Source organism: Bombus vancouverensis, chromosome 3 (genome assembly GCF_051014615.1).
Source record: "Bombus vancouverensis nearcticus chromosome 3, iyBomVanc1_principal, whole genome shotgun sequence".
NCBI lineage: Eukaryota > Metazoa > Arthropoda > Insecta > Hymenoptera > Apidae > Bombus > Bombus vancouverensis.
The window spans coordinates 14,542,288-14,564,814 of NC_134913.1; the positions used below are offsets into that span (position 1 = coordinate 14,542,288).

The 22,527-nt window shown below is 45.7% G+C and overlaps 3 protein-coding genes and 1 long non-coding RNA gene across 10 annotated transcripts in view; 2 read left to right on the plus strand and 2 right to left on the minus strand.

Moving 5' to 3' along the window:
• Nucleotides 1-6,233, plus strand: part of LOC117154167 (uncharacterized) — a 37,155-nt gene extending 30,922 nt beyond the window's left edge. For 3 of the 4 annotated variants that reach the window (XR_013057994.1, XR_013057993.1, XR_013057995.1), the window contains exons 4-10: nt 52-182; nt 261-976; nt 1,061-1,316; nt 1,373-1,711; nt 2,292-2,526; nt 2,682-3,289; nt 3,573-6,233. This is a non-coding gene — a long non-coding RNA (uncharacterized LOC117154167). The remainder of the gene's footprint in view (nt 1-51; nt 183-260; nt 977-1,060; nt 1,317-1,372; nt 1,712-2,291; nt 2,527-2,681; nt 3,290-3,572) is intronic. The other variant, XR_013057996.1, reaches the window with a different exon arrangement.
• LOC143302377 (putative inorganic phosphate cotransporter) lies at nt 4-5,340 on the minus strand. The gene is made up of 8 exons (XM_033328886.2): nt 5,199-5,340; nt 2,890-3,155; nt 2,560-2,805; nt 2,355-2,439; nt 1,550-1,767; nt 1,335-1,484; nt 1,128-1,260; nt 4-492 (listed from the first exon to the last, which is right to left on the minus strand). The coding sequence occupies exons 1-8, from the start codon at nt 5,221-5,223 to the stop codon at nt 47-49; spliced, it is 1,569 nt and encodes a 522-aa protein (XP_033184777.2). The 5' UTR covers nt 5,224-5,340; the 3' UTR covers nt 4-46.
• On the minus strand, nt 6,005-14,479 carry f (espin protein forked). 4 transcript variants are annotated; one of them, XM_033328882.2, is made up of 12 exons: nt 13,959-14,479; nt 11,750-11,875; nt 11,244-11,487; nt 10,369-10,567; nt 9,859-10,031; nt 9,717-9,792; nt 9,276-9,457; nt 8,539-8,782; nt 7,387-7,826; nt 7,053-7,228; nt 6,765-6,955; nt 6,005-6,482 (listed from the first exon to the last, which is right to left on the minus strand). In XM_033328882.2, the coding sequence occupies exons 1-12, from the start codon at nt 13,968-13,970 to the stop codon at nt 6,188-6,190; spliced, it is 2,358 nt and encodes a 785-aa protein (XP_033184773.2). In that variant the 5' UTR covers nt 13,971-14,479; the 3' UTR covers nt 6,005-6,187. The 4 variants fall into 4 exon arrangements, with proteins under 4 accessions (XP_033184773.2, XP_076473313.1, XP_033184772.2 ...); XM_076617198.1 differs by lacking the exon at nt 13,959-14,479 and adding an exon at nt 13,746-13,952 and having other exon boundaries at nt 9,859-10,007; XM_033328881.2 differs by lacking the exon at nt 13,959-14,479 and adding an exon at nt 13,746-13,952.
• Nucleotides 14,480-18,745: 4,266 nt separating this feature from the next.
• On the plus strand, nt 18,746-22,346 carry hgo (homogentisate 1,2-dioxygenase). The gene is made up of 8 exons (XM_033328902.2): nt 18,746-19,065; nt 19,163-19,298; nt 19,874-20,007; nt 20,082-20,268; nt 20,416-20,595; nt 20,676-20,899; nt 20,996-21,122; nt 21,951-22,346. The coding sequence occupies exons 1-8, from the start codon at nt 19,048-19,050 to the stop codon at nt 22,262-22,264; spliced, it is 1,320 nt and encodes a 439-aa protein (XP_033184793.2). The 5' UTR covers nt 18,746-19,047; the 3' UTR covers nt 22,265-22,346.
• Nucleotides 22,347-22,527: the final 181 nt, after the last annotated feature.

Below are 22,527 nucleotides of genomic sequence, written 5' to 3' on the forward strand. Positions count from 1 at the left end.
TCATACATTTGAGTTGAAATTGTAGTTTTATTTTTCAATTATTTCGTTAAGGAACAGTCTTTTCGTCTAGCGAAACGAATTCCTGCGGATGATCGATGGTGATTACGTTGCTTTGTTTTCGTACTTGCTTCTTCTCGGGATTGTTCCACGGTTGTAACTGACCGCTACCAAAAATGGTAAACGTAAGTGCGCCAAGACAATAAATCCACCCTAATATCCAAAAAACGATACTCCATCCTGAATAGGTTTGATTTTTGTAGGTTAACGAGCCGACCATGTAACTGCTTAGAAATCCGCCTAGGGAACCGAGCGTGTTCATCATGCCGAAAATAGTGCCTGAAAAGTTGGGTGCAATGTCTAAACTGTTCCCCAGATATCCAGCTGTTACTGCACCGTTGATCGTCAGAGCAATAGTGAAAATCGATACGGACGTAATGCGATCGTATCCGTAATTTGCTTGCACGATCATCAATAACCCTGGACTTAACACGGCTGCGAACAAGCGAAACAAGTATGAGAAGAGCCGTAGAATATCGAAACTTGAGTGTTGCGAATTACGAGTGTGAAAAAATCTCAATACGTAATAAAAAAAAATATTTTGATTTTTTAATCCTTTATTAAACTCGGAAAAAGATATCGATTACTATTGATATTATTACCATTATACTTACTATTGACTACTGTTGATTCATATATCAGATATAGTAATGATACTTGAGGTAGATTATGATAACAATTAAAGAATGTATTTACCTGATAAAAGTCATCAGAAACGATAGAGAATCGTTCAAAGAAAAATGTGAAGGTGATAGGAAACGGGAGAGACAGTGAGCTCATAATTCGCTAATAAAATAAATATCGTTACGTCGATGTAATCTTACGCGGATTAACTCTGCCGCGTTTTTCCATTCATTTCTGTTTCTCTAATGTTAAAAAATAACTCGTGTCTAAACAGAATATGAAAAGATTCTTATCGGTGGGTATGATTCCTCGTTTAAATTCTATGCTGATAAATCTTCTGAATCTTTTTAATCATCTTCCTTGTTTCGTTAATTTTCAGGCAAGGTAAAAATATAAAAATTTGTGGAACGCAGCAACGTTAATCCCGACCAAAATTCTACGCTTACCGAAGCTAGTGAAGATCTTTCGAATAGCCGTTACCGACAATTTCTTTGTCTTGAACAAATAGTCAGCCACGGAGGATGTTGTAACGGCGAAGATGTATTTGCCAAGGTACGGCAAGGAGGATAATAATCCGTTCTATGGAGAAACAAGGAACGCGGTGGAGTAAATCGAAGAAAATCATCGTTTCTAAGGTAAGCGTTGGTACGTACCTCTTTGATGTTGAAATTCAAGATATACTTCATGTAAGTTGGTAGTTGATTGACAACGGTAAAGTAACCGAACACGTTACACGAGTGAGTCAGCACGATAGCCCAAACGGGAGTCGAGAGAAAGATGGATTTCCACGGAACGGGCAACCGCTGCAAACCAAAAACAGAGAGAGATAACGTATCGAATTAGACGCATATGTACTCTTCGATCGTACCTTTGTCGTGGAAGTAGAACCGATCGAGTCTTCGATATATTGGCGTTCCTCGATCGTGATTCTCGGATGTTGTCTAGGAGAATCGAATATTAAGAAAAACCAAGCTACGCTCCATACGAGGCCTATCGCTCCGGTTACGTAGAACACGGATTCCCAACCGAGGTAAGCGATTAGAAACCCACAAATCGGCATAGTTATCGCCGCTCCGAGCGACGAAGCTAAAACACGATAGACACGCGACGTTCAAAGAAATTTTCTTTCTTCCTTTCTTTCCTTCTTTCTTTCTTTATCTCTGTACCCGGCGCGGATGGGCTACCTACGGTAGCGAGCAAAGAGGAAGTTTAAAGTTTGTCAATTTGTATATGTGTATATGCACATATTAGTAACTTCTCTATTGGATATTTTTCATCATGTTGCTAACAGCCACCTATTCAGGACTATATACAGTGGCTGCACGAGGTGCACATATTTGCACACCGTTGTATTTATTACAGCATTCATGTACCAAGTAATTAATTCCAAGCGATTTCGCGGTGTTTAATTAGTTCCAGTGAAGATTTTGTGTCATTTAGTAATACTTACATATGCCTACAAGCAGGCACTATTTGATAATGTGAAAATGAAATGTACCTACTCGACAAAAAGACGCTTCAGTAGAAAATAAGGGAACGTACAAATATTTTTTTGCAGCCACTGTATTATATTTATTCGCTCTTCTTGTCAGATACAATTTGTGTTGCAGAATTATTTTCCGTACCCCTCTTTATATTTAAACTTTTTTGCTACTCACGAGTCATTTACTTACCCATCATATTCGAGACGAATTTGCTGCGTTCCGTCGGTGGTATCCACCTTGCGGTCATCGGCTGCATGGCAGGCCAAGTAGCTCCCTGCATATGTATGTGGGAAATCGATTACACGGCGTAGGCCAACAAAGAAAAACGCTATTACAAGATGGAACGGGGAAATGGAGATCGGTAAGACCAAGCAGTTAAAATTGAAAAGCTCACCAACATGAATCCAAGCACCGCTCTTAAGGCGACGACAGCGATGTAGCCATAAGTCGCCGACAGAGGTGTTAATAACGTAATAGCGCTAGATACCATCATACTGTATCCAAACACTCTTTTAGGTCCTACTACTTCAGCGAGACGGCCACCTGGCAACTCTGTGCATATGTAGCCCCAGAAAAAGCTACCCAACACGAGATTCACTTGGTACTCGTTCCACGGATATCTGGTCCGATTCGTTTCCTCCTGGGAAGCAGAGCGGAAATCTTGATCGTATCGAACGGATGAAAGAAGAACGATAAAGCCTTCGAAGGATAAACTGTAACGTACGTGTGCAGGCGCATAGGGGAACGAAGCTGTAGCGGGATTAGGGGCGATCGTCGCTGTTCCATTATCGAGCGAGGTAACGTTTGCCGCGATTCCACGATCGAAGTACTCGGTCGTGGCAGATTTACTCGAATCGTTCAACCGCCAAGTATCGTTGCTCGGAATCACCATCGATACTATGGCGATCGTCATGTTGACGCGTAGCATATAGTTTAGCATGAAACCAAGGATCACCATGATGTTTAACACTTGTCTACATGTCAGCGAATCTGAAAGCACGAGCGGCAAGGGTCTTATCGGGAGTGTATTCGTCGAGGTGCGGGCAGGAACGTACAATAGGTGGACAACGAGGTCGTTAAACAAAATAGGATCAACGACTGATCTAGCCGCACGCGTTTGACACGTGCGTATCCACTTGCATCAATTTTTTGAAATCAATTGGCACCGTCGGTAGCGATTCGACCCTGTGCTACATAGACCAGGCCGATTTCAATTTGTTGCGTCGCTAAATAAGTCGATCGGACAGATCGAGGTTAAACGAAAACTGCGCGGTACCCGTGAATTCTCGATAAGTACGTCCAGATTCCATCGATTCGGTCGCCAATGTTAGGAATTAATCGTTCTTATTAACACGTTGACTGACACGATGGCCACTGGTGAGCTACGTTTTGCTAAATTTTTTCCAGAATCATTAAAATGAGACGAATTTCATGGACTAGAAAAAATGACCAGTTACACACGCAAGGAGGCTTCAACCATAGTTTCGTCGAATTTCGGAGCTTTATTCGAGCCGTAGGACGATGATCGTGGTTCAAAAGTTATGGCAAGAAGACAATGATACTTGCTAGAATGCATTTACTCTGATATAAGTGGTCAAAAATGAAATTGCATATGCGTTTGATTGCGAACTTAATTGTGGTAAGGTATTGTTAGATAAGGTTAGGTTAGGTTACATTCCATGGATGGCTAGCTACGTTAGATCCCTCAAAAGATCTAACCTAACGAACCAAGTGCATGTTACTCAGGCCCTTCCCCTCTACAATATATCTCAAGGACAGGGCCATTGGAGTTGAGGCCCCCTTTTGTTCATTATTAAAGAAAAATATTCAACGATACGAATGATGTAGATAAAGGAAATCATCGTCGGAAAAAAGAGCGCAAACGCAATGTACTATTTTGCAAGAATTGAATGTTACGATTAGATTGTGGATACCTATGAAGAGAACTAAAGAAATTGAAACCTATTCGGTAATTTCTTTCGTTCACTGAGAGTTACGACGAGTAAACCACTTTGGATGATTTATTTTCGAATGTTATACACACTCTCCGAATACTCGTACATTTAAATTTATCGTAAATACAGAAAAACCTGCAGTCTAGTTATGATATAATGTATCTCGATCTATCGCGGCTTTCAGGGCAAAATATACATACAGCGGCTACAAAAAGTATTGGCACATATCTTTATCTTTCAATGAAGCGTTTTTTTTTTGTAGCAGATTCTACATTTCATTTGCGTGATATCAAAGTTTTGTAGTCATACGATGTATGCCACAAAATGATACGAGATTGAATATACTCGAATAGTAATTAATCAGTATGTAAATCTTATAATACAATGGCCGAATGAATGAATACAATGACCTGCCAATACTTTTCGTAACCACCGTATTTGCATGGCAATCAACGTGTTAACCACGCGTTTAAAATCTAAACGACGCGCGGTACTCGGTTTCGGTACTCGAATTCGGAAGTTTTTTGGCGCGTTTGAGAATTGATGGCGACCTTCACCCAGAACTTCACAGTTGCTTCCGGCTGCTATTTATATTCGCGTTGGCTGGCACAGTGCGCGGGAGGTTTGTGTCGCGATCTTCGTTGCGGTAAGCAGCGCATGTCAGCGTTCAGCGTATAATGCTCGCTCGACCTTTGATTCGTTTCGATAAGTTCGAATTCGATTCGATTCGAAAGTTCCAAGTTCGATTCGGATGAACGCGCGTGTCATCGTGTGTAGCGGATAAGTCGCGACTTTAGCGAACTGTATTCTTTGAACGAGCGTTAATCCGAAGGTTGGTTTCCGCGATACACTGTCGACCCATAAGTATTAGAACATCAGCCGATCTATAGTTCGAGTCAAATACTTTCCGTTGTTCTTGTCGAGGAGAATATTCTACGAGGTTTCACCAATGATATAGATTCGTGGTTTCGTTCTCGTTGCTTGTAACTTTAAAACTCTCAATGAATGTAACGAATGGATGTCCTAATACTTACGATCGGCGATGTGTACGCGGATTGTAAATGCAAGGATCGCTTACCTAGGATCTTGTGGTTCAAAGCCATCCTGGATGCGTTAGAAGTCGATCGCTGCTAGCGGAGGAGAATTTATCGCTAGTTGCGCTCCTCGATCGTCGATTCCGATTAGGAAAGGCGTAAAACGGGGTTAAGAAAGGAAGAACGAGTGGAAAGGATTAGGCAAAAACGTCCGGTAATTCTTGCAACGCAGGAAAAAGAACCACGCGGTTTTTTCGAAACGCCGATAGAATTTGGAAATGGCCAGGAAAAAAGGGCGAGACGCGCGTGAAATAGTCTCGGAGGGAGACGAAGCTACGAGAAAGGAAGACCCGAAACTAGCGACGCGGGAGAAATGTTCGGCCCGAGAACAAAGTATAGACGAACTTCGGCGTGTTGCTGGCAACGGAATCGCGTTGATGGAATAGCGCGGTGGTCCTACAGCGTGCCAATGATGACGTTACGACAGCGTACAAATTGCTTCAACGGACTGGGTATATAGCGATATGTCTGTAAACGTCCATCATTACTCGTATTAGTATTCCTGTTTCTATTTCTATTCGTGACTGTGCAAGTAGTAGTACCTCTACTGTTGCACGCTGACTGGACGGTGGTGGTCGTTATCATCGCGAGTACGCACCAACACACGCATCTCTGACAATGCAATATCCATACCTCTCACCTCTATTCTCAGTCACGTGTACCTATAGGATTCAATATCTCGAATTATGAAACGAACTCGGACTGATCTCTTTTTTCCGTTTTCATTTTCTTTTTAGCGAATCTTTTTTAGGAAGATCGAGGGAAGTTTTTCGAAGGGACAAACGCAAAATCAGTTGTTCGAACGTGTTTTTTAAGGAATTTCTCGATATAAACTTTACTCGACTCTATGTACATACAAACAAACAGCGTGTTCCGTGAAGCGCGTTCGATGGCCGCGCGATGAACACTACCCGTTTTTATCACACGCGACCACCAGGCTCGTCGAATCGACCAGTGAAAGAAATTTGGACGATTAATCTAAAATGTTGAGCTTGCTGGAGGTCTTCCTAAGCTGTGCTCGCCACGGAATAATTTGAGCGTCGTCGTCGTCTGTTTCGTTTGCCTGCGTGCCGTGCGATCCGTGATGCGAGGAGTTCGCGTCGGCAGGCTTCTTCTCCTCGACGTCCGGTTTCTCTTCGTGTCGGTGGGTAGTGCGCGATGAGATAGACGAAGGCGAAACATCCCTCCTCGATGTCGGCGTCGGCGTTGGCGTTGGCGTCGCTACCGCGTCTACTTTGGCTGTTGGCGTCGCGCACACTTGGTTCAGTCTGTTAAAAAGAGCAAACGCGTACTATCAACGTGTATCGCAGTGCTAATACTATTACTATCGTTATCGGTAGACCGTGAATATTTATTCGTGGAAATTCATATTTTTATAAAGACACGTAAAGGCACACAAAGGAATAGAACCTAAGCAGAAATTTGTCTTGCTTACTAAATACGCGTGGTAATGTAGGTGCGTTTATATGCTTTTAAATTTCCTATAAAAGCATAAAAATCCACGGTCTGGTTATCGAATTACGGTAATCGCGGAGAAAGAAACGGCGAACCTTTTTTCTTCGTTGTCCTTTTTGGCGAGGAGCTGCCTCTTCCAAGCAGGAATCGCTTTCTGTCGTCTCTCTTCGTTTTCCCTGGCGAGCTGCTCCTCCAATTCCTTCTTCGCTCGCTCGGCGGCCTTCCGCGCCAGCATCTGTCGTTTCCATATCGGTATCACGTTCCCCGAACTGTCTTTCTCTGGGATCTTCGGCGAAACAGAAGATTAAACACGATAAATAAAATAGGATCGTGACTAAACGAAGGGAACGAAGGAGAAACGATAATCGACTCAGATAGCCCACCTGATCCACGAAATTCGAAACGTTGAACGCCTTGTTGATCTCCGACATGAGATTCTGCTCCTGTGTCTTCTCCACCTGCGCCATCTCCACCTTCATCTTCTTAATTCCAGGGATGTCCTTGGTTCTCTTCAGTTCCGCGATCAAGTCGGTCTTTTGTACGAAGAACGGCTCTGAAACTGACGAAGGAGATAGATGGAAGCTTCGAGACCAGAGATAACGCGATCGATAATGGGATTTTTACGAATCTATGGGAAATTCGGGTTCCAATTTTTTAATCGTACGCGTAAAAATATGAATTTGCATAAATATACGCAGTCTAGCTATGATAACCTACCGTTCGTCATAGATACGCTACGCGGCGGAGGCGCCGAGAACGTTTTCGTCGCGTTCATTTTCGCGGAAGTTCTTCGCAGTTGGATACTGGTCAGATCTTGAATGCTGATGGTGGCGAGTGGCTGCAGGGTTTTCTGTGACTCGAGATCGGTCATCGCGACCGTGCTGGACTCCTCGTTGATACGTCGAGATTTTTGAAGCGGAGACAACGGTGGCGGCGGAGGTCCAGCAGTCGATTCCTTTCCCTCTTCGACCACCACCACCACCCTATCCTCTTCCTCTTCCTCCTCCTCCAGCTCCCGAGTTGCTTTACGCGTGGCACCCCTCTCCGCTAAAGCCTCCCTCAGTTCCTCTTGCTCCTGTTCCTCGGTCCCTTCCGGTCTGACGAAGCCTTCTCTTCGATCACCGCTTCTACTTTGTATGTCCAAATTGTCGACCGATCTGCGAACGCGTTTCCTCAGATATGTTATGCGTTAACCGACTACTTAATACATTATTTATGATACACGGTCGTTACGAATAACTGCAACCAAAATCGGACACTGTAATAAATTTGAAACCTTAAAACTGTAATGACTAAGCATTACGAATAATGACCTATTAGTCACTTGGACCGTAACGTATATACTTCCGTATATTTCTATATATATATACGATCCCCAAAATCAGAGTGTATCGAGTCTACGTTTGAAAAAAAAAAAAAGAAAAAAATTAACGTTTTAAAAATTTTTCCTATCAAATTCTTCACTCTTCCCGATATATAATATAATATAAATCTAAAAATGATATTTAGTCCATATCTCGTTACAAGGTTGTTGCAACATCGATTCGATTCGCTTTAAAGTTCGTTGACTCGATACACTTTGGGCTCCGAAGTTGAGATATCGCTGCTGAAACGAGAAGATGGCTAGGCGAAGAAACGCGAGCCCGGTTGGTTATTTCTGATAGATCCGGTGCAGTCGTAAAGATAAACACGCGTATTGGCCTAAAGTGTCACGTACATAGAAATAAGACGATATAGCGACGCATGACATCTCTCTAGCCAACTTTTCATTTCTCTGTACCTCGATAGGCGAACGCGACGAGACGAGCGATCCCGACCAGCATCGTATAAAAGCGATATCGGTATCGTTCGTCAACCTATCCTACCGACCTTGCTTTCAACAGGCTGCTCTTTGACGAAATCTTGCAGATGCTCTTGAGATACTCGGACGGCTTGAGCAGAGTGTTGGAGTCCGCGTTGGCGAACTTGGGCGGTATGAACGGTAGCACCATATGTTTATTGACCAGATGGGACGTTTGGTTCGTCTTAATTTCCTCGGTGTCCGCCGGTGGACTGGCAGGAGGCACTTCCGGCTGCTGATGCTCGCCGCAGGATACGTCGGACTTGTTGATCGCTGTTCCGAAACAGAAACGAGGTGGGGGAAACGAATCGTAGTACGCGTCGGACAAGTGAAATCTAGGTAAGTGTATTATATGCCCGATGAGCGCTATGGTCTAGTAAGTGGCCGTCTTTGCGATTCACCGAGGCTTTAATTATTATCATCATTATCGTTAAACCACGTTCAGCGACGTAAAAATACCTGGTTTAAATCGGTCGATCGTTCGGCTCGATTAATCTCGCCCACCCTCTTCTTCTATTTCTACTCCATCTCATTTCCCCCTCCCCTCCTGCCACTATCTTTTTCTCTCTTCGAACTCATCCGCTTTTCTCTTTGCCCATTTTTCGATTTACGCTTTTCACTCTCGCGCTTCCCTTAGCTTAGCTACCCTTTTTCTTTTCTTTTTTTTTTTTTTTTTTTACAAATGACAGAAGATCGAGCGAGACGAATCGAGGATCGAAGAAACGAAGTTATCGACAGCTCGAGAGAGCTATATCTTCCAGCTTACCTGCAGACGCAAGGTTTGCTCCGTTCTCGGTTCTTCCATTCCGGTTCGTTTCACCGGAGACGTCTCTTTTCTCGTCCCTGGTTATAGGTTCCGCGTTTTGCTTGGCGTTCACCACGAGCACCACGACGTCTTCCTTCTCCGGTAGTGGGGGCGGTGGTGGTGGAGGCGGTGGCTTGGCGAAGCTGAGAAAGACGCGCGATGCAGGGAAAGAAGAAGAAGAAGAAGAAGAAGAAGAAGGAAAAGAAGAAGAAGAAGAAGAAAACGAAGAAGAAGTACATCGTGAGCTAGTTCTTGCCTACGATATATCGCGCGAGTCGTCGAACCAACGAGTCGTCCGACGCGTTTCGTCGCGATAAAATCGCTTAGAATCGAATGCAATCATTTCGCTTCTCTTCGATTTTCTGTCTGGCGGCGCACGGCCTTATCGCTCGGCCTACTTACCTGACTCCGCCGTTCGCCGGTTTGATCTCCTTTTCGCTTTCTACTTGCGACGACGTACCGGTCGTGTTCTTTTTCTCTGAAAATCGTATGGACGATCGATCAGCGGTTGTCGTTTGGAAACGCACTCGTCGATTCAACGTACCGTGCGACGACGACTCCACGGTAAACTTCTTTCCGGCTCGTTCGTTGCTGCTGTTCCGCGACAGCGACGGCGTCGACGCGCTCGACGAGAAGCAAGGAATCTCGCTGCTGACGTTCGACGACTCGCTCGCGCTACTCGATCTACTGTATCTGCGATCGGTTTTTCGAGATCGGCTGAAATCGATTCGTCACGTTCATATCGCCAACCAGTCCGTTCGTGCGCCACTCTCGTACCATTTCAAGTTCGTCGATCGACGACACTCGTCCTCGCGTTGGTTATACACACCGGTCCTGTTAAACCGGCTACGTTCCAGCGGAAATATCGAGGTCGTCCTTCCGCGAGAAACGGCTGACCGAGCATTAGCGGAAACGAACGCGTTTCGAAAGCGAACAAGATCCGCGCGACTATTGCGAAATCCATGCTGCTTTTAGCGGTATGTATTACTACGTATCGTCGATCGACCGGGACGACCACGAGCGAGCTGACGAGCGCGCGATTGGTGCCGCGTACCTGCGATCGGATACGTTGTCGATCTGCACCTTCCTCTGCGGGCTGGCGACTATGCCAGCGGTCTCAGGATCCTGGCGCAAACAAATTTGCTCGTACGCGTGCTCGGACGGCTCGCGCGTCATTTCGGCTTTGGTCGTGTAGCCGTTTTCGCCGGACGATCGGTCGAGAACGCCATTGTTGAAGTGTACGTCCACTTTCACTGAAAATTCAGAAGACCAATGGATGACCGTTTGGTCGATCGGTCGAGACGGCGCCGCGGCGTAACGAGTATCTCTAAAATCCTCTAAAGCCCACGCTAAAGCAACAGCGAGGAATCTTCTATCGACGTTGAAACAAAGTCGTAGCGAATGTTTCTCCACCTGTCGTCGCTCTAGTTTCGAACTGTCCTAACTACATTTTCCAGACAAATGTAATCAACCAACCCATGTACGTCCGATTGGTACAGAGAATACAATTTGTCGATAATACGACGAAGATTCTATTGTACGCAGAAATCGACAAATATTTCCTACGTTCTGACTCCACCCGACGATATTGAACTTCGTGGACCTCGAACTTAGCTCTAGAACTATGTACAGCGACGAAATATCGTTGCTCGTTGCAATCGAGATCGCTAAAGATAAGAAAAAACAAAATTCAACGAAACAAAGCCCAGCGTGGACGAAGTCTTTCTACGTGTCGCTGGTCGTTGGAAATGTTTTGCGACAAAACGTGCGGCAGCGAGAGGCGATGTGTAGAGTTGCTCGCCGTTGCTTCAGCGAGGACAGAGTTTCGATGTTTCGCTTTACGACTCGTCGCTACCGGAAGCGAACGACGCGCGTACCGAGTCAAAGTCTCGGCAGCAGCGCGAGATATCTGGGACTCGCGCCACTTACCAGTCAAAGTCTCGTCCTTCTTCTCAAAGTGTCGATGCTTGTCCGTGTCCGCGAACAATCGCGTAATCCTCGTGTAGACGAGATCGTGCGGGCTGTGCAGATAAAAGGACTCTGTATCCTTCGGCTTGACAGGCTCGCCGATGTACGCGCTCATCGGATTTATGTAGATTCCATCGCGTGGTCGCGAGCCAGGTGGATGTAGGAAAAACGGCTCTTGAAACATACCGCAGCCGCGCAACGAACACTGAAAACACCACCACCGTCGTTCCCATTATCGGACGCTGCCGTCTCGCATACCTCTCGTACTCTCTTCCGGAAGAGTGGTTCGCGCTGTTTCAAGCCGAGCCGAGCCGTGCCGAGCCGAGCCGAATCGAGCCACGGCTGTAGCCCGTATCGTTCTTCCGAATCCGATCGATCACGCGCCAATCGCGCGCGACCGATCCGATTTATCGCGACTTACCGCTACCCCTTACAAACGAGATTTTACTCTAACATGCGCTACTAGCCTTGTCAGCGGAGCTCGTCGTGCAGCTGCAAGTCGTGGCGTCGCTCATGTTCTCCGAATACTCTGAACCGGAACGATCCCTGGCCATTCTGCCGGTGACATCGGTACGGTGGGCCTCGCTTCTCTCCTACGGAACGTCCCGTTTCCTCTTTAAATTCCTTTCGTTTATTCTCGGCACGACGATAGTCGATCGACAGGCAGATAGGACGCGAAGAGCCAACACAGTTTCGCGGATCGAACGATCGGGCTAACAGGTTTCCTACGCGGTAACTTTCTACGCGGAAGAAAGGATTTAAACGACGCGATTGCCGCCACTGGTCGTTCAGATAAACGAGTCGATAAAACGGCGAATGTAATCGCGATTGCGCGAGGGTTACGAGCATGCACGAGTTGCGAACGTTCGCGCGCGTTACATACCATTTCGTAAGCGCACTCGCCGCACCGCGCCGCGATTCGCCCATACACCGTCCCGAAGCTTCGGCGCAGAATCATCAAACATTTTGCAAATTGCGCCAATTGTTTTGGCTCTTCGTACGCCCAGTATTTTACGTTATGGTTACGGCGGATGCGTATTGAAATGGAGTTCTGGCGAACGAAACATCGAAAGATCGAGATACGTACGCTCGTAAGAATCCGTATACGTATTTTATTATTTCGATGTACCGTGTTGGTCTGGACGTTAATTCGTCCGAGTATGCATCCACTGTAACCACATACTTGATACACGTTGAGCGACGTTGGGTCGACAACCGCGGTTGTCATCGATGAACCGGGTTATCAAATTTTTTAATCGATTAGAATAATATAAATTTTGGATAAGAGCTAGAAAATGTTCAACGACTCGAACGATTCGGATGAATCGTCGGAACAAATCTTGCCCAAATACGATATTATATTTTGCGAAAATTAAACTTTAGCGTGCAGAGTAACGGTTGGAGAGAATAATGGAAACGTAAACGTATGTTATAACACGCATTACACATACGTATGTGTATACATATACGACGTACAAAAGGAGTTTCCATTATTTTAACCAACCCCTGTATATTTGCCAAGGCGAAACATAAAATTCGCGCGGCAATCAACGCGTGAAACGTACATGCGGGCTTTTCTCCTGATTTCGCCGAGTACGCTAGACGCCGCTAAAAGTCACGTAAAACGTTAATAGTTATCTGAATGTTTCCACTGCCCGCAACTAAACATCGCAAAAGTACACACTGAATATTCCATCGTTCGCGTATGAAGCGTAAAATCGCATTCGATAGCGACCGAGTAACGCGATTGGAAAGAAAGACACGAGGGAAAACAAGCGCTTGATCGTGGCCGTTCTCTTTCGTTCGGTGATCGCGTACGCGGAGAAAACGCATTTCGATCCTCGAACCGATACGCCCGAGTTACCCTTTTCCAAGCAGCGTCCGTGCCTTTCGCGCTGTTACAGACGTTGCATCGAGGGTACAGAATCGCTCGGACGAACACGATACCGTGGCGATCGTCTTTCCTTTCTTTCGTTCGAGTTTTCCGATGGCGTTCGTTTCGTAGCGCTTGCTACGGAACCGCGACATGCTAGCTGCATAACCGGGTGAAGGACGACGAACGATGGACGGTGGACAATGGACGATGGACAATGAACGATGGACGATGGACGACACGGCGGATGAGCGAGGGACTCGCGTGACACATGGCTAGAGGAATCGCGCAACGATTCGCGAGACGAACGTTTCATTCTCGTTCGTTATCGCATCGTTCTCGACTGGTTCGAAATGGACGACGATGGTCCACGATGGAACAACCGTTTCACCGTTATCGTTCTTCCAAACGATCGACCCATATGGAAAGCGGAGGCGATCGCGAATCGCGTCGTTTCTCGTTTTGCGACCGAGTAAACGAAACGCGGATACGGTACAATGTTCTTGGACGACTGCGTGGAATCGAGCCTCACCGAGGCGAATTGTAATTGTAATCGTGGAAACTATTATAGTTGTATCGTTTCAAGTAACCTTTTTAGCGCGTTTTCCTTTCACGTCGAAGATTTGCGTGACTAGTACTAGCCAGGATCGAAGCACGTCGTCATCGTCGTTGTCGTAGTCGTCGTTGTCGTCGTCGTCGTCGTCGTCATTGATATCGATCGGTGAAGGGTGATAATCGTAAGGATCGTTCACGAGCTGTGTCATCGGGCTCGGTCGGTCTCGAACTTGTTCTGATTCACTTACGTGTACACCCATGCAAAATCGGGTCGGCGATCGTTGCTCGTTCCGCGGCAAGAGATCTCGTCGCGGTTCCGCAGGATCGGAAGCGAGCCGATTATTTATCCGCTGATTCGATCGTCGATTCGTATCATTCGCGGCACCGCGAATGTTTGGCGGCGCGAAGCCGTACGCGTGGAGCCGAGAGGTCGCGCCGAGAGGACGAGAGAATTCGTCGAGAGAATTCCTGACTCGGCGCGGTCGATGTTCTCGCGCGTACTCGTGTCGACGAACGATAATGGAACGCGGCGATTTCGAACGCGCACTACGCGCTCTTGTTCGAGTTGGCGATGAGCGCGAACTAGAACGAAACTGGTAAACCACCGGCTGATTTAACGACCCTGTTACCGACTCGTTTATATACGCATATTTCGGCTAGTTTAGTCGAACTTTTTCGTGGCCGAAAACGAGAACTCGAGAGACCGGTCGAACGACAAACTCGATCCGTGCGCGGTAAGCGGCAGGCCGAGACTCTCTCGACTCGAGCCCACCTGTTCCGAGCGAGAGCCGGCCAACTGGTCGCAACCTTCCTCTCGGAGTAGGGGTACGTGCCTCCTTGGCTACCTAGTTACTACCGATTTTCGAATCGAGCCGTATTCTCTGCCGCTCGCTTCCATGCCGTGTCTCGCGACGCTTCTCCTCTTTCTCGTACCTGTCTCACTCATTTTTATTCGATCGTCGGATAAGTCTTTGAGCATTTTCTAGTACGAATCGTAAACTTTACTCCCAGTACTTTGCAACGAACCGATAGAACCAAATACGCGTCGATCTGTTCGATAGTCCTCTGCCATTATTCCATCCGTGGAAAATTTCGTTCTTTCTATGGAAAACGCGAGCTCAGAAAGGTATACGACTTATCCGACGATGCGCCTCGCATCGAGTTCTCTGGCAAACGAGACGATAGAATCAAATGGCGAGAATTCGCGAGCTTCAAACCGGAAACCGCGCGAACCGATTTCGATCTAGAAGTACGAGATCTCGCGAGAACCGGCGCGATGACGTCGCCGAGTCGAGCCGAGCGCAGCCGAGTCGAGCCCAGCCTAGCCGAGCGCTCGGCCTGCATCCGCGGGATCTCCGTTATTCGGCTGACGGCCGAGCAGGATGCAGAAGAAAGGTTGCCCCGTTGCCGGAGAAGGAATCTTCTCTTTGCTAGCGAGATTTCTCTCTCTCTCTCTCTCTCTCTCTCCTTTTCTCTCTTTCTTCTTCTTCTCTCGCTTAACTGTAAACGGCCCCCACCTCTTTGTAATTTCATTCTCTTGGCTAGTTCGCGTCCCGCCGGATCGAAACGGGGCAAATTACGCGCAATTAGCTCGTTTCGCTCGTCAACCTTCTTCGCTCCGTTCCTCTTCCTCTTTTCCAGCGTTCGCCACGTGACACTCGACGATGCTCGCTTCGATGGATCGTTTACATTTCAACGATCACGTTCGCTCGATTAAACTCAACGTAGCAGTTTTCGCGAACGAACGCTGATATTTTCGAATCCCGGTGGTCGCGCTCTAATCACGAGGACCAGTTCTCCTGGCCGAGCGAAAGGCACGAGTTACTTTGCCCTAATAAGCACACCGTTTTCCAGTAATTCGATATACGTACGTTACGTATAATTCGAACCCTTATGTTTCTCGAGGACAAAGCTGGACAGACGTATCAATCGATCGATGGCTCTTTCGCGGTCTGCTTCGAATCGCCATATGTCTCTTCGTCCGCGACTCTTCCTCGTATTTCTTGTCCGAGCACGACGTTTCATTTAGCCGACTTAAATGTCGACGTAATCGATGTTTCTCTGGCTATTGATCGCCTAGACGTAAATAAAAGTTCTGCTGAAATCTTTATTAAAAATATCCTCTCGAGATCACGCGTGGATCATTCTCAGATCATTTTCAGTAGATCGTTACCCTCGGCTTTTTTCTCCCTACCCAATACCAGTTCATTTATCTCGATATACAAACTTGGAGACAAGGAGCGAGTCAAGAATTTCTAGTTTAAATACGTTTGCAGACATGTCTGGAATAATTATAGCCATCGAATTTACGACTCGCCTGAGAAACTATTTCTCTCACTGATTATGAAAGTAGCCCAAGTCGTGTATTTATCGTTTCGAGATGTCTAAAGTTTAGCGTTCGACACCTGAACTGAATTCTTTTCGACGACGTATCGGCCAGCTCGATGCAAAGGTTCAATATTTACTAATTTGCAAAGACGCTCGTTGTAACGCAGATAGACGCAACGCAAAGTAAATGATCAAGTAATGTGTTTCTTTTTTTTTCAGATTCTTGATTTAGGCCACTTTCATAATCACCGGCACGTTCGTCTTACCATCAACACGAATTTTTTCCTGCAAGATCGACGGTCACGGATTCGACAACTTCCTGTAACTATGTCACACATGCTCTTGACAACAAGTGTCAGATGGACGTGGATTTCAAGAATGCATTTGGCTCGGTTCGGTGTCTTTTGCTATAAATCGTATCAGTTCGCTTTCGAGAGTAATTTCTGACCCTAGTTTCGCGATTACTTAAAATCAACGTTAATTGACTGTTATTGGCGATTAAATGTATCCGACGAATCAGAGTTCGTGGCTGTTTATTGCGAGAAATAATTACGTCTTCGGACGTGCCACCTGGGCTCTCTACTTTTTATCATTTGTCATTAACCGTCCGTCTAGTGCGTTTGAATCCGAATCGCTCCTCTGCTGGCGATCTTAAGCATTTCAAAGTTATTCTTATAACTGAGCAACCTCTTAATTGCTGCGACACTCTTGCTTTACAAGGATATTTTCATAAAGTCGCGCAATATCGTTTTGTCGACGAATTGTTCCTTAACGCTTTAACGGCCGTTTATGCGACTTCATTTTTCTTAAACTTAATTGGCACTTACGCGCGAGACAAACAATTCCTGTATTTATAGTAGATAGCGTTCCATCGAAGCGAAACGATTTACAAATGCACTGGCGATTTGTGAATCTAACGATCTAGATGAAAGCGAATGGTCAGAAAGTGATTATAATCGCGAGTTCCGTAACCGTATGGAACGATCAGGAAACAAATCAATGAATCCATATGACGCGTAAGCGTACAAAAATGAATTGAGATAATACGATAGAGATTCGATAATGGATTCAATGACAGATAAAATAATGGATTAAGTTTCCCCAGAAAATTTTCTCAAAAAAGCGAATCATAATTATACGACGACTGAATGAAAAACGTGGATGGTTGGCAACGAGATCTACGCCGAAATGTGGGACCGTCAGACTGTTAACGCGACCAGGTTCCACGTGATGCGAATCTCTAGAAATACAAATTTTCTTTCGTATCCGTACTAGTTATCGAATCGTCCTCTGTCGTCCATCGACAACGTGCGTGACTTGGGGATTTTCTACGACTGTCTCTTACTAATCGCATTATCGCAAGCGTTAATAACGCAAACCAAACGCTAGGTTTCATCTTCCGCTTTTGTAGGAGTTTCTGGAATCCTTTGACTCTTGAAACTCTTTGCGACTCTTTGATGTTACCTCGTGTAGTTGACTGTGCGAATGTCATTTGGGTCTTCTGTTCAGGCCAGATATATCACGTTGATAGAGCGAGTTTCTCCGATATATGACTGTATGTATATCTGTGCGCGCGTGTGTCAAAGTCATGAGCTTAACTATAATCATGTTCTTGGTAGGTGGAAGACGTCAACGCTGAGGATAGGAGGAAGAATTGCGAGCTTATTATCCTGTTAACGATTCAGAACAGCGTTATCGACGATCCTCCGCTGTTACAGCTGGTTAATCTTAACGCGTGCTCGCGATCTTCTCGCTCGCAATCATCCTATCTTATGCGTTGACTTCTTGCGAACGGATCTGACCACGATGAAGCTTTCCCATGCCATTTCAAGAGTATGTAACTACGCCAACGATATCGCGAATAAGGCTGCTTTTTTCCCGGTTTCATTAACACGTTCAAGCAGTCCACTACGACCTTTACTTTGTCACGATTTATTCTTATTGCTCGTACGGATAGCATGTCTGCTTTTTTTATGCTGTTGCGTCTATAGCTTTGTTTCGTTTCACGTATCTCTGCGAGTGACTTTTATTTTATGTTGCTCTGTTTTTATTACGTTATTTTATTTTATCCCGGCGTTCTTCTGTTCGTTTTCTTTCTCTTATTTTCGTATTCTGGATAAACTTACGCTCGCTTGTTCATTTTAATGATAACCGTAACAATAATAATAAGGCGGCTATATGCGACTACGACGTAATACCTTGCCGTCGAAAGCCTTATCGTTCGCCTTTATCGCGTTTGAAATAAAAGTCTAGCACGAGCCTTGTTTTCCTAGGTTTCCCCTCTTTCGTTCCGATAGACTCGCTACTCGTAATATCATTCTCGAATCTTTCGAATGATTAATCAATTACGCGCATTTTAACAACGAATCACGCAACAGACGTCCTATATTCCGATTAACCTTCCACCGTAAACCGGATTGCCTTTGCGTCGATTTCACACGACGAGCACGTGTAACGTCGCCGCTTCTTTATTTTGTCCCTCCCTCGGTTTTTTCCCCTTTCTTGCTGCCTCTCTACATCCGAGATAAATTAAAAAAAAAAAAAAAAGGAAAAATACACGAAAGAGGAAAAGAAAAACATCGATTTATCCGTCTTTATCGGGAATTTTTAACGAGCTACTCGAGACAGGTTCTGTCGGTCGTCTGTGAATTAGCCGCGAGTGGGAAGAACGAGAATAAAATATACACGCGCGTAAGCGTAATCTACGTAGAAAAGAACAGCGCCGAGAGGGCTCGCCTCGAGAACGCTGCGGAGCGATAAATTTTCATAAGGCGCGTGGAATTTCTGACTTTTGAAACGATGCCGATCGAACGTATCGACGAGACGCGCCTTCTCGTATTGCGCGCTGCGATTGGCCGACGCCGTGACAAAACACCTAAACACGTTCTTTCGCATAATGATGATTTCGTTGTTGTTACGTACGATCCGACAAACGACCGTGTTGCTCTCGTATAAAAGGATGAAGCAATCGGAAAAAAGTTGTATTCGGTGATCGAGGAACGTGGCGCGATGAAAGACGAGTTTAAGGTAGACAGACTCGGGATTATCGCGTTGCTACGCTTCGTCGATTCCCTTTTCCCCGTAATTTTGTTTCTCTCTATACACACCATTTCTTTCGTTTCAGTATCTGACAGGATTCGGCAACGAATTCTCCAGCGAGGACGAACGTTGCCCCGGTGCCCTACCGATCGGTCAGAACAATCCTCAACGATGTCCGTACGGTCTGTACGCGGAACAGCTGTCCGGCACGTCGTTTACCGGTAAGTTATCTCTCCTAACCGCGTTTTATCGCGAGGACGAGTTTCAAGCGCTTAGTCCAGGCTGACAGGCGATCGTCTGTAGACGATCTACGTATAGTTCTCTGCTACTTTTCCCTGTACAACGTCGCGGATCGTCCGTGGACGCGTGTCTGCTGACGATCGTCCGTATGCACCGAGCTTTAGCCTACGGCTGTGTCCTAATTGGATATCGCGCAATGATAAAATCGTAAAACCAACACGACGATAAACGTACGAAGCTTGTTCTACGACTGCGTCCAAATTGACAACAATGCGACGATTATCCGCATTGTTTGAAATCCAAAAACTAGTTTGTGTCAGTCGCATCCGTGACGTCTGGAGCAAGAATGCACAGTTTCACGGAGTTATCGACTTCTGAAGCATAGGAAAGGCCCATTTTATGAGGCAAATGGGTGGGAAATTGTAGAAACTATATATTTGCGGACAAGGAACGTGGAAAAGTTGCGGTAATTCATCTCGTCTTCTGTCGCTATGGGACATCCAATTAGGATACGGGCTTATTCCTGAGCGTTTCATATCTATGTATCGTCCCGCAGCTCCTCGCTCTCGAAACAGACGCTCGTGGTTGTATCGAATCAAGCCGTCGGTCGTTCATAAACCCTTCACACCGGTTGACAGCGCTCCTCGTCTCGACTACGGATGGGACGCTGTAAATCCAACGCCGAATCAGGTATCGATGTTCGGTCGTTCGTCATCGTTTTCTCTTTTACTGGAGACTCGAACGTTTCTATTTTCCTGTTTCAGCTACGATGGAAACCTTTCGACGTGCCGACCAGACAAGCCGCGGAGGTAGATTTCGTGGAGGGTTTGCACACGCTATGCGGCGCGGGAGACGCTCGCGTTCGCCAAGGTATCGCGATCCATGTGTATCTCTGCAACGCCTCCATGAAGAACAAGGCCTTCTACAATTCCGACGGAGATCTTCTCATCGGTACGTATGTTGTTGCAACCATGGACCGACCAATTCGTCAGCCTCTTCTTTCTCTCTCCAATTGAGCCGAACTTAGCGCATGGAAAATGTCGGCGATGACGGTGGTCGAAAGTTTTAGTTTTATCGACGAAAACGTTTTACCCGCAGTGCCGCAGCTTGGCGCGTTACTGATAACCACGGAGTTTGGCAAAATGCGTTGTGAGCCGAACGAGATATGCGTGATCCAGCAAGGTATGCGGTTCAACGTTGCTGTGTTTGGTCCATCTAGAGGATACATCTTGGAGGTGTACGACGATCACTTTCAATTGCCCGAATTGGGGCCGATAGGTAACGCGGATAATCGAGTAAAGAGATTACAGTTTTTCGTTTTTCTGCCGATCGCTAACCGAACTCTGATCTTGCAACAGGAGCGAATGGCCTGGCGAACCCACGGGATTTTCAAACGCCTGTAGCGTGGTACGAGGATCGTGAAATCGATTACGAGATCGTGTGCAAGTATCACGGTAAGCTGTTCGTAGCCGATCAAGACCACAGTCCGTTCGACGTGGTAGCTTGGCATGGAAATTACGTTCCGTTCAAATACGACCTCGACAAATTCATGGTCGTTAATACGGTTTCCTTTGATCATTGTGTAAGTGTATTGCGAAAGCTACGTTACCTCCTTCATTCTCTGATTCACGAACGAATCGATACACGTTTCCTTTATACGCGTCTATTTCTGCTACAGGATCCTTCGATCTTCACGGTCCTGACGTGTCCCTCCGGGAAGATCGGTACAGCAGCAGCCGATTTTGTAATATTCCCGCCTCGATGGTCCGTGCAGGAGCACACTTTTCGGCCTCCTTATTATCATCGTAAGTGCATAGAAAGTCGGCTATTCGATATTTTGTAGACGACAACGTGAGAAAAAAGAAGAAACTAACGGATACCGTCGATGGTAGGACGTGACGGAGAAATTTCGAGAATCGGGAGCCGTAGCCATGGCTGTAGCCATCTGCGTTCGTGATAAGAAGCAGCACGGATTCCGACAATGCTGTCGAGATCTATAATCGACAGCTTCTGTGCTCCCCTCTCCTCATTTCTTTCCTTTCCGTCTTTTCACTTTCGAGAAATAAACAACGCTGCGTAATTACAGTGATCGTTCCGTCCTTTTGCTTTTCTATGCTGATTCGGTGTCAGCTGCATGGCTCGATCCCGATACTTCGTTATGCTAGACCGCTTCTAAAAATCGTGTAACCGAGATACCGGTGAAAACTCGGAATTTTCTCCGGTGATATCCATCGACTTCCTTTTTCTTTCGCGACTACCATTCTGCTGTTTCTTTTCGAGCGGAACCTACAATTTTTCCTTTCTCCGATTCCATTTTCTCTCTTCCTCCCGTTCTTGTTCCATTCTTCAGTATCGTATCGCCGCCCTAGTTCCAACTGCATTTTTCAAAATAACGTAATAAACCAATCCACGTGTGTCTCGTTGGTGCAAGAAATACAAATTGGTGGTAATACGATGAAGATTCTACTTAGAAAGTAATAACGTATTCTGTTCTTTTAAGTTGTAACTCCACACGATAATATTCAGTTTCATAAACTCTAAGCTCAGCTTTCTCAGTTTATAAGCTAATGAAAATAGATACTTAAGAACTACAGCCACGTATATGGTTTATATGGTGTCTCTTCGACCTGCAGGAAATTGTATGAGCGAATTCATGGGCCTGATAAAGGGACGATACGAAGCTAAGGAGGAAAGTTTCCATCCAGGCGGGGCGTCGTTGCATTCCATTATGACGCCACATGGACCGGATTCGTCTTGTTTCGAAACTGCTTCAAACAGCAAGTTGAAACCTGAACGCGTCGCCGATGGAACCCAAGCTTTCATGTTTGAAACGTCGTATAGTTTGGCGATAACCGAATGGGCTGCAAATCTTTCCAACAAACTGGACAACGATTATTACAAATGCTGGCAATCTCTTAAGAAACATTTCGTTTCGAATGCTTCTTAATACATTTTTACATTTTGCATTTTTATATTTTGTAGAAAAGATAGAAGTGATAAGGGTACACGATTAAATAATTATAGGAGTATATGGTTTGACTTCTGTTTTGTTCGTGGTAATTACTACTTCTGTTACTACGTACCTTAACACGGTGACTGTCACGTGGATTTTATATATTTTGTCCTGAGAGCCGCAAAAGATTGAAATATACTACGCTATGATATGTAATTTCTCCAAATATTTTTCTTATTTTATAGACTAACAAATTT